The sequence below is a fragment of the Schistocerca serialis genome, chromosome 8 (genome assembly GCF_023864345.2).
Source record: "Schistocerca serialis cubense isolate TAMUIC-IGC-003099 chromosome 8, iqSchSeri2.2, whole genome shotgun sequence".
In the NCBI taxonomy this organism is placed as follows: Eukaryota; Metazoa; Arthropoda; class Insecta; order Orthoptera; family Acrididae; genus Schistocerca; species Schistocerca serialis.
Genome location: NC_064645.1, coordinates 536,912,245 through 536,924,356, shown reverse-complemented (window position 1 = coordinate 536,924,356; position 12,112 = coordinate 536,912,245). Strand labels below are relative to the sequence as shown.

At 39.4% G+C, this 12,112-nt stretch overlaps 1 protein-coding gene across 1 annotated transcript in view; it reads right to left on the bottom strand.

Moving 5' to 3' along the window:
• Nucleotides 1-12,112, bottom strand: part of LOC126416307 (T-complex protein 1 subunit theta) — a 95,299-nt gene that overhangs the window by 16,422 nt on the left and 66,765 nt on the right. The window contains exon 6 of the mRNA XM_050083969.1: nucleotides 2,131-2,376. Coding sequence (XP_049939926.1) covers nucleotides 2,131-2,376 — 246 coding nt within the window. The remainder of the gene's footprint in view (nucleotides 1-2,130; nucleotides 2,377-12,112) is intronic.

Below are 12,112 nucleotides of genomic sequence, written 5' to 3'. Positions count from 1 at the left end.
AAGTGTTGGGGGTAAAAATAGTAGAGGGAGACCTCGAGATGATTACAGTAAGCAGACTGAGAAGAATGTAGGTTGCAGGAGCTATTTGGAGATGAAAAGGCTCGCACAAGAAGGGGTAGCATGGCCAGCTGCTTCAAACCAATCTTCGGACTGAAGACCACGTCACCATGTAATATGAAAGAATTGCTAACTGAATGCTTCAGATATGTATGAAATGGCAATTGCAGAGATCTGATCAAGTAGCAAATCATCGCTTGAGAATCATACTGAAGATAGACTATGATCAGTACCTGACACGAGAACTAGGCTGCAATATACTGCTATGCAAATATAAAAAAAATAGTGTTATCTTTAATACTCGATAGTGAGTAATATCATGTTAAATTCAGAATTTGATTTCCATGTGCAAAATATTCACGTCAGCTCACTATCTCAGAGCAAATAAACACTGGCATACCACTGACAATTATGTTAATTTAAGATCCAGGGAGAAACTCTGCAGAAGAGGGCATCCATAAGGGAATGAAGGTGAGGATGATGAATGAATGAACAGTGAAATTGTTAAGCCAAGAAGAGTGCTCATTAGGTGCCACACAGGCAGAAGTTCCTCCTCCCCCCCCCCCCCCCCCAATATATTATCGCAGACAATCGAACTGGCGTAAGACATAATAATGATTCAGCATTATGTAAGATCCTGTTGCTCATGTCTTTGGAGTGTGCTCTCTGCCACTTCTAACTCTTTAGGTATTCAAATGTATTGGTTGCTAACATTTTGTAGACCCATTTTTCTCTTGACCTGTTTCCTTTGATTCAAGATCTTATATGGCCTGGCAAGAAGCAAAATTTCCCAGTATAAGTAAAGGGCAACATCCAAAAACTGTTAATCTGTGGTTGTAACATACGAAAAACTTTTTCTTTTGTCATTTCTTATCTAATCATCTGTCTGTGTCCGTCTGTCAAAACCCCTTCTTAGGAATGGTAGAAATATCAAGGTGAAATTTATGTCACACACTAAGATCTAAGGTCCCTTGGTGATGAAAAAATTTAAGCTTCTATGTCAATGCAATCAGAACATATGACTATTTAAGTCATATATTCTGATACTTGGAAACTCACAAAAACCTATAAGGTACTTCCCATTTATCTAGAATCAAGTAATTTGGCACAGGCAAGGTTACGAGGTAGAAGTGAGGCGGGAGGGAGATCAGTGAAGTGTTAAATTTTAATTATTCACATAAATATTTTTTTCTATATCAACTGACACTGCATTTGTAATCTAGCAATAATCTCACAAACTAGTGCAAGATTCTGATCTGGATTTCAGTAACAGGTAGAGGGACTCACCAGCAAAATTTGTGTATATAATTTATGTATATTTTGTGCTAACTAGCTGAGCTATCATGAAAGGAAATACCCTGCCATTGTACAAATGATGCCTTTGTCATTCAACAGTGATAGGCATAAGGCCACCCAGCCACCATGCTGACAATCTATGCCTTCAACGTATACAGCATCTGCACTGTTTGAAATAAAAGTAATAGTGGTAATTAATTCAGGATTGCAATTCCATTGTTTGGGGTGAGATTCTAACATCCCATAAAATATCCATTGCAGCGCTCCACAGAAAAATTCAACATTTACTTAACAGCAGCAGCCTTATGGTCAGCTGCACATTTTCTTCTCCGGAGATTTCCATCAAATCCTAGCAGTAATTGCAACAGGGACAAAGGCACAAGAAGTCAACATCTCCAATTGCTATTTAACATTGCATGTTAATATAACTCCAAAATTAATAAAATAAATGAAAAATTGCAATAGCAAATGTGAAATTACAGAAATTTAAACTTAAAATTTGAAGTTAAAACATTCTCAAAGATCTTGGAATTTCCAGGACCGTTAGTATCAATATTCATAATAGGCTAAAATTGTCCAGTGACTTGATTCATGGGATGGATGAACTATCAACATATAAACATAATTAAGTGCGTAAGGAAACCTTCGTGTGCAAGTACTACTTCATCTTAACCAGATGTTTTTTAGACTATGAATAATTTCTAATGTGTTACTGTATTATGTTTTGAGAAATGAGTAAGTGCTCTTTATATTATCACATAAGAATGTTGAACTTACTAGTCTAGGAAGAGCTGTGGCACCAACTGTTTTGCAAACTCTTCTGATGTCCCATTTGCTGGATAATTTAACAGCCATCATATTATACTTGTTTATGTAATGGAGTGCCATGTCTCCAAACTTTCCTCCGCTTACAATAACATCAGCACCAGCATCAGCAATGGCTTTTATTTGATTTTCTAATAAATTTTCCTCACCTCTGCTGAACTGCATTAACTCATCAGCTGATTTGATGAGTACAGTGCCCTTAAATAAAAACAAAATACAATTTCTAAATTATGCATATTCACATCTTTTGTAAGTGCACACACATCCTAATATTAAAGTAACTTAAACACAATCTTACAAAGAACAAAATTTATGATACACTGCTGCAACACACAGAAAATATGTCACTTACAAACATCAGGATACAGGCATCATCAAAATTGTCTATCTTTAAATGGAGTAATGGTTTCTTTGTGCCAGAATAGCAATCTGCACAAGACAAATGTTGTGATCTGACTCTTTTGAAGAGACTGACAAATTATAGATTAAAAGTATACTGAATATGAGAATTTTGTAAACATGGCAACTATCAGTGTATCACTACACTGGATAGTTTGTTAGTTACATGTTCCATGGATCATTTTGCAAGGTAGGTTGTAACAATGTGAAGCAGTCATTTTACATTCACATCACAAATTAACTTGTACATACAGTTAGTTTCTGAACATTTCTAAGGGGGTTTCTTTTTCCAAAAAGAAAAAAAGATACACAGATGCAAGTTAGTAATTTCTACCCACCACCTTTCACACATTACAGCAATAGGAATTATGCTATGGAAAAGAAGCAACTGTCAAGAAGAAACTTTCTAAGTTTGTTTTACTATGCTGTCAGACAATTTATATCCCTGGGTAAGAGATCAAAAATTTTTGTTGCAGCATTGTGCTAAAGTCAAGCTTTACCTGGATCAATGAATGTCATTTTTCTTTCTGGTATTTTAATCATGTACCTCATTGTTGCTTTTGAAGTGTAGTGTATTATTTACAACAAACTGCATGAGGGAATACATATACTGTGAAGCAGTAGTCAGAATACCCCCCAGAGGCCTACAAGATGGTCGTGAGTGAGCACCACATATTATTCTTACAGCATGTTTTTTCTCTAATGAAGACTTTCTTAAATATGAGCTACCCCAGAACATTATTCCATACGACATTATTGAATGAAAATATGAACATACGTCAACTTACTGATTTCTCTCCCCCTGATATTTGCAATGATTCTAAGTGCAAATGTGACTAAGTTGTTTTAAGAGTTCCAAAATGTGTGTGGTGGTTTTTATTTTCCTCCTATTTAAATTCTCATCAACATGGACCCCTAAGAATTTTGAAGTTTACACCCTATTTATTGGTTCCTCACCATATGTTACACTATCATTGGTGTAGTACCACTAGATGTGCAGAGTTAAATATGTTGTGTCTTCTTAAAATTGAGAACAAGACCTTTCGCAGAAAACCAGTCAATGATACTTTTAAGAACTTTGCTCTCCATTCCTTCTGCTCCTGTATGTAAGCTTGGATTGCAGTGTCATCTGCAAAAAGAACTAATTATGCTTGTTGTATACTAGATGGAAGATGATTTACATGTATGAGGAACACTGGTGGACCTAAAATTGAACATTGGGGAGCCCCATATGTGATGATATATATATATATATATATATATATATATATATATATATATATATATATATATATATATATATATATATATATATATATATAAAAAAACAAAGATGAGGTGACTTACCGAACAAAAGCGCTGGCAGGTCGATAGACACACAAACAAACACAAACACACACACAAAATTCAAGCTTTCGCAACAAACTGTTGCCTCATCAGGAAAGAGGGAAGGAGAGGGGAAGACGAAAGGAAGTGGGTTTTAAAGGAGAGGGTAAGGAGTCATTCCAATCCCGGGAGCGGAAAGACTTACCTTAGGGGGAAAAAAGGACAGGTATACACTCGCACACACGCACATATCCATCCACACATACAGACACAAGCAGACATATTCAAAGACAAAGAGTTTGGGCAGAGATGTCAGTCGAGGCAGAAGTGTAGAGGCAAAGAAGTTGTTGAAAGACAGGTGAGGTATGAGTGGCGGCAACTTGAAATTAGCGGAGATTGAGGCCTGGCGGATGACGAGAAGAGAGGATATACTGAAGGGCAAGTTCCCATCTCCGGAGTTCGGATAGGTTGGTGTTGGTGGGAAGTATCCAGATAACCCGGACGGTGTAACACTGTGCCAAGATGTGCTGGCTGTGCACCAAGGCATGTTTAGCCACAGGGTGATCCTCATTACCAACAAACACTGTCTGCCTGTGTCCATTCATGCGAATGGACAGTTTGTTGCTGGTCATTCCCACATAGAATGCATCACAGTGTAGGCAGGTCAGTTGGTAAATCACGTGGGTGCTTTCACACGTGGCTCTGCCTCTGATCGTGTACACCTTCCGGGTTACAGGACTGGAGTAGGTGGTGGTGGGAGGGTGCATGGGACAGGTTTTGCATCGGGGGCGGTTACAAGGATAGGAGCCAGAGGGTAGGGAAGGTGGTTTGGGGATTTCATAGGGATGAACTAACAGGTTACGAAGGTTAGGTGGACGGCGGAAAGACACTCTTGGCGGAGTGGGGAGGATTTCATGAAGGATGGATCTCATTTCAGGGCAGGATTTGAGGAAGTCGTATCCCTGCTGGAGAGCCACATTCAGAGTCTGGTCCAGTCCCGGAAAGTATCCTGTCACAAGTGGGGCACTTTTGTGGTTCTTCTGTGGGGGATGAGGGGACGAGGAAGTGGCTCTGGTTATTTGCTTCTGTACCAGGTCGGGAGGGTAGTTGCGGGATGCGAAAGCTGTTTTCAGGTTGTTGGTGTAATGATTCAGGGATTCCAGACTGGAGCAGATTCGTTTGCCACGAAGACCTAGGCTGTAGGGAAGGGACCGTTTGATGTGGAATGGGTGGCAGCTGTCATAATGGAGGTACTGTTGCTTGTTGGTGGGTTTGATGTGGACGGACGTGTGAAGTTGGCCATTGGACAGGTGGAGGTCAACGTCAAGGAAAGTGGCATGGGATTTGGAGTAGGACCAGGTGAAACTGATGGAACCAAAGGAGTTGAGGTTGGAGAGGAAGTTCTGGAGTTCTTCTTCACTGTGAGTCCAGATCATGAAGATGTCATCAATAAATCTGTACCAAACTTTGGGTTGGCAGACTTGGGTAACCAAGAAGGCTTCCTCTAAGCGACCCATGAATAGGTTGGCGTACGAGGGGGCCATCCTGGTGCCCATGGCTGTTCCCTTTAATTGTTGGTATGTCTGGCCCTCAAAAGTGAAGAAGTTGTGGGTCAGGATGAAGCTGGCTGACCCACAACTTCTTCACTTTTGAGGGCCAGACATACCAACAATTAAAGGGAACAGCCATGGGCACCAGGATGGCCCCCTCGTACGCCAACCTATTCATGGGTCGCTTAGAGGAAGCCTTCTTGGTTACCCAAGTCTGCCAACCCAAAGTTTGGTACAGATTTGTTGATGACATCTTCATGATCTGGACTCACAGTGAAGAAGAACTCCAGAACTTCCTCTCCAACCTCAACTCCTTTGGTTCCATCAGTTTCACCTGGTCCTACTCCAAATCCCATGCCACTTTCCTTGACGTTGACCTCCACCTGTCCAATGGCCAACTTCACACGTCCGTCCACATCAAACCCACCAACAAGCAACAGTACCTCCATTATGACAGCTGCCACCCATTCCACATCAAACGGTCCCTTCCCTACAGCCTAGGTCTTCGTGGCAAACGAATCTGCTCCAGTCTGGAATCCCTGAATCATTACACCAACAACCTGAAAACAGCTTTCGCATCCCGCAACTACCCTCCCGACCTGGTACAGAAGCAAATAACCAGAGCCACTTCCTCGTCCCCTCATCCCCCACAGAAGAACCACAAAAGTGCCCCACTTGTGACAGGATACTTTCCGGGACTGGACCAGACTCTGAATGTGGCTCTCCAGCAGGGATACGACTTCCTCAAATCCTGCCCTGAAATGAGATCCATCCTTCATGAAATCCTCCCCACTCCGCCAAGAGTGTCTTTCCGCCGTCCACCTAACCTTCGTAACCTGTTAGTTCATCCCTATGAAATCCCCAAACCACCTTCCCTACCCTCTGGCTCCTATCCTTGTAACCGCCCCCGATGCAAAACCTGTCCCATGCACCCTCCCACCACCACCTACTCCAGTCCTGTAACCCGGAAGGTGTACACGATCAGAGGCAGAGCCACGTGTGAAAGCACCCACGTGATTTACCAACTGACCTGCCTACACTGTGATGCATTCTATGTGGGAATGACCAGCAACAAACTGTCCATTCGCATGAATGGACACAGGCAGACAGTGTTTGTTGGTAATGAGGATCACCCTGTGGCTAAACATGCCTTGGTGCACAGCCAGCACATCTTGGCACAGTGTTACACCGTCCGGGTTATCTGGATACTTCCCACCAACACCAACCTATCCGAACTCCGGAGATGGGAACTTGCCCTTCAGTATATCCTCTCTTCTCGTCATCCGCCAGGCCTCAATCTCCGCTAATTTCAAGTTGCCGCCACTCATACCTCACCTGTCTTTCAACAACTTCTTTGCCTCTACACTTCTGCCTCGACTGACATCTCTGCCCAAACTCTTTGTCTTTGAATATGTCTGCTTGTGTCTGTATGTGTGGATGGATATGTGCGTGTGTGCGAGTGTATACCTGTCCTTTTTTCCCCCTAAGGTAAGTCTTTCCGCTCCCGGGATTGGAATGACTCCTTACCCTCTCCTTTAAAACCCACTTCCTTTCGTCTTCCCCTCTCCTTCCCTCTTTCCTGATGAGGCAACAGTTTGTTGCGAAAGCTTGAATTTTGTGTGTGTGTTTGTGTTTGTTTGTGTGTCTATCGACCTGCCAGCGCTTTTGTTCGGTAAGTCACCTCATCTTTGTTTTTATATATAATTTTTCCCACGTGGAATGTTTCCTTCCATATATATATATATATATATATATATATATATATATATATATATATATATATATATATATATATATATATATATATATTGTCCCAGTCAGAATTATGTCCCTGAACTACACTCCTTGAATTACTAAGTATTCTGTATTCTTTTGATCAGATTTGACATTACTCATTGGTTGGCTATACCACCAATTCAATAAAACATCAATTTATCTAGGAGACTACTGTGATTCACACAGTTAAAAGACTTAGAGAGGTCACAGAAAATACTAACTGCACTATTTTATTATTTAATGCTTGTAAAATCTGGTGAGTAAACATGTAATTAGAATTCTCAATAGAGCAACCCTTTTGAAACCCAAACTGTGACTTGCTCAGAGTACTATTGTTGCTAAGGTAAGATACTATTCTAGACTACACCGTCTTCTCAGAAATTTTGGAGAATGATATCGGCAGTGAAACAGGTCAGTGGTTATTGACATCTCTCGTACCATCTTTGTTAAACAGGGGTTTAACAATGGCATATTTCCATGTGTCTCGAAAAGTGCCTCGAGTTAGCTATGCATTACATATTGCAGATAAGGCTGGGCTTATTACATGGAAACAAACTTTTAGTACTCTACTGGAAACACTATTAAAACCAGATGAGCTATTTTGGAGAGAATCTGTCATTTTCTTAATTTCAGGAGGAGAAGTAGTTGATACATTCATATGACTGAATTTTATGAAAGTTACATTTTCAATGAACTGCTGTGATTTTACTCTGTTTGTCCCTAGGCTTTCTAATGTATTTTAGAAATGAAACGGAAAATCCAGAATGGAATGTAACAATATTATGGAAAGGAAAGTTACCACTGGGTCGCAAATAGGCACAGCAAAAAGACTGTCACAAATAAAACTTTCGGCCCATTAGGTCTTCGTCGCGCACGCGCACACGCACACCCGCGACCACACCTGCGCAACTGCAACTCTCACACACAACCTGTGAATCGCATGAGAGTTGCGTTTGCGTGAATGTGTGTGTGTGTGTGTGTGTGTGTGTGTGTGTGTGTGTGTGTGTGTGTGTGTGTATGTGTGTGTGTGTCATCTATTTTTGATTTTTTGATGAAGGTCTTACGGACTAAAAGCTTTATTTGTGACAGTCTTTTTGTTGTGCCTATATGCAACTCAGCATCTCTGCTATATGGTGAGTGGTGATTTTTCTTTTCATAATACTGTATTTAAAAAATGATTATTAAATGGGTTTGCTACCTGTGACTCCTCAATTATAACCCCCCATTCAGTTCAATAGTGGTGATATCTTGTTCTATGGCTGGTTGTCCTGTCTCATTTCAGCACATTCCACATGGCCTTCTCTGTTGTCAGAAGTACTGATTTCTGACATTCTGTGCATATTCTTTGATTTTTAATAACCTTTCTTAGTAATTTTGAGTAGTTTTTGTGATGTGCAACTACTGCAGGATTCCAACTTGCTCTTGCCAAAAGATACATTTCCCTTTTCCTTTCACGACATACTTTTATTCCTCTAGTGATCCATGGTTTTTTACATGCGTGTTTAGTGTCCTTTATGATTAGCTTATGCAGAAAGCTATTTTCAAATAATGATACAAATTTATCATGGAATAGATTAAATTTTCTGGTAGCATTTGGTTCATTGTAAATTACATTCCAAGCATCTCCTTTAAACTAATTTTAAAAATATTTGCCATGGAGTCATTAACTATGCTAACTGATTTCCAATGAGGAGTATCAATACTGTACGGCACTATGTTATTATCTTAACTGCACATCATGATCAGAGAGTATTTGTAACTGGATAAACAGTTATTTTATTACTTTGAGCTTCATCAAAGAAAACATTATCAATTAGAGTCGCACCGTCTTTATCCACACATGTTGAAAAGTTAATATCAAATTTTATAATCCATATCACAAGATCATTTTTCCTATAGGAATTCTTTAGGAAATCTACACTGCCGTCACCACAGACTATTAATTGCTTGCTGCTGTCTGACAGATAGCACAAAAAGGAATTCCCCATAAATGTTCAGTGGGGATCTTTTAACAGTTATATTTAAAAGTGAACTATTTTTCAGGATTAATTCACGTGCACATACTTCTATTTGCTGATCACTACAAAATTTACTTGTCTCAATGTTTTTGAACTTGCTTTCTGTCTCAATGTATGTTACAACTCCTTTTCCTATGTTACTTTTACATGAGTGAGCTGCAATAGTGTCATCTTTTATATGTAACTTATCTAACATATAGTTATGTCGTGCTCATACAGGCAGAGGGGTCATCTTTTCAGAGCGCTCTACATTTTCCAGACAACCAAGAAGCTCTTCTACCTTGTTATTCAATCCTTTACTATTTTGATGAAATAAGCTCTCTTTACTTCTTTGTGTGTTATTAAGCATTTTCTGAGGCTTTGTTATTTCAGGACAGGGTGCCTGAATCCTGATTCTAACCTACAACAGGTGCCCCTCTGACACCAGTAATCATAGGGATCTTGGTATGTATGATGGCAGCCCTCGTATACCAGTATTACCTGCAATAAGCTCAACCAACCTATCTTTCCCTCTCCTGCTCAGGTGTAGGCCACATCTAGTATATTCCCATCTCCTAATTGCAGTGACTGGCACTGCACTCATATGAGATTTCATTTCAGTCAACAGCAGCCTGTTCAACTCAATGTTCACACTTCACAGCAAGTTTACCCAGCGCTGGTCATGGCGCTGCAGGACCTCAAAAAAAAAAAAAAAAAAAAAAAAAAAAAAAAAAAAAAAAAAAAAAAACTTTGAGTGTGTAGTTGCTACTCCTTTTTCATCAAGGTCATTCCCAATGCTGTAATTATTGTTCTTAGCCAGGCTGTTCCCTGCTCCACCAATCATAATAATCTGATACCCTTTGAACAAGTTCCCTATGTCCTCTGTCGCCCGGCTAAGGCTGACACTTGGCTTCACAATACTTGTGACTTTGTCCCTAATTTGTCCTGTACTATTTGGTCTACACTCTTCCTATGACTACCACCTAGCAGCAAGACTCTTCTTCCTACTCTCTTTCAGTACCAACCTACTTTGAGTTTCTTTGCTAGATGCCTGCTGCACCCCACTGTGACTGACAGCTGGATGAGGCTCTTCCCCACCTACTTCAGGTAACAAGTCAAATTTATTAGGTATGTTGCTCAAATGTAGATGAACTTTTAAGGACTGTTCTCCTTTTGCCCATTGCTTGTTACCTTTAGGCTCCATCCAGCTCCCAAGATCCTTTTCCCCTTCAACCTATCTAATTCAAATTTCGTGTGACTTAATTCAGCCTGAAGGGCACGAATCTTTGCCTCCTGCTCAGTGATTCTCTTGTCTTTACTGCAAAGCTTACAGTTCCATGGGAGAGCCTCACTGAGTTCCCCATTCAGTTCCCCACTACAGTCACCCCCGTGAAATTCCAACACACAGTCTACACATACCACTCCCTCTTTGATTGTCCTGTGGCAGCATCCATACTTATCACACATTGCAACACAGATTACATGGTTAAAAATACAATTAAATCACCTAACATAATTTACACTAGACAAATTTTCATTACTTATGAGCAGCAAAAATCTGGCCTACAGATTAGCACTTCAGCTGTATGATGCAATGTAAAAAGTTATTTATTTCTGCTTACAACAAGAACTTAGCACTCACTCAAGTGCAGTGTCTGTTAAACTCTCTTAATCACAATAGACTGTAACTTTATTGTACACAAGCTGCATGTAAACAATCAACTAGTGCAAAAGATTCTAAATCAAACAAAATTAATATTTACGTTACTTTCCAGAAATGCAAACTTAACAGTGAATCGCCACACTCAAATTAAATTGTTGGAAAGAAAAACAGAACAATTTAGCAGGATTCTCAAAGTTAATTATGCCAAAGAAAAAAATACATATACTACTACTACTACTACTACTACAACCAACCCTACAATCTTTTCGCATTTTCTGGACTAATACACAAAGGAAAGTTATAGCTTTAATAGTAAGCTTAAAAATGCACTGACACACACATTTAATGAGTAATTTGTACTAAACTAATAGCTTACCTTTATGACAGCACAAAAACTGGAAATATCAATATTCATAAAAATAATACTGATGATGTACTACTGGTCTATCAACAACAAAGACTTTTTCCTTGATAAGCCAAACTTACAAACTTTTACAATCTATACAATATACTGGGTATTGGATGAAAGTATTCTTGTTTCTCACAAATCCTGTCAAACTTCACAACTTGAAAATTCATAAAATGCTCTATCATCACATTACACCTCAGTTCATATAAAGGATATGTACTTCTGATTTTTAATTTCTTGACTTCTTGGCAGTATAGCTGTTTCACATGTATTACATATATTTCAGTCTGTACAACAACTCAGTTTCCAATGTATCTCCAACAGGCCAATTTGCTGTCTATGTGAATCCAACGAGTTAGTAACTTCTCTATTTGTCTGAAGACAATCATGTGTCTCCATGTTCATTGCAGCTGTCCAATCCAAGTCTGTGTGGTGTTTATAGATTGTTGGCTTGTTGTCAATGAACTGACATATTGCATATTTTGTGATTTTTATGTAGTGTGCTGTAAGTTAATAACTTGGTGTGGAGATGTAAGACTCCTAGAATTGATGTGTGAACACAAAAATAAAAAAAAATTTAAAAAAATTAAGAACGGTATAACTGAAGCAATGTATAACGTGTGTAGCACAATTTACAAAATGCCTAGGAATATTTCTGAACTTAACAGTTGAAATCCACACACTAAAATATAAACTGACTGATGTACGTCATAAATCAAAAGCAACCAAATCATGCATGACATATCTGCTTCGGTTCACAAACACATGATCAGAGGATACTGAGCTACCAACCAATAACTGTCATTCAGAGCCC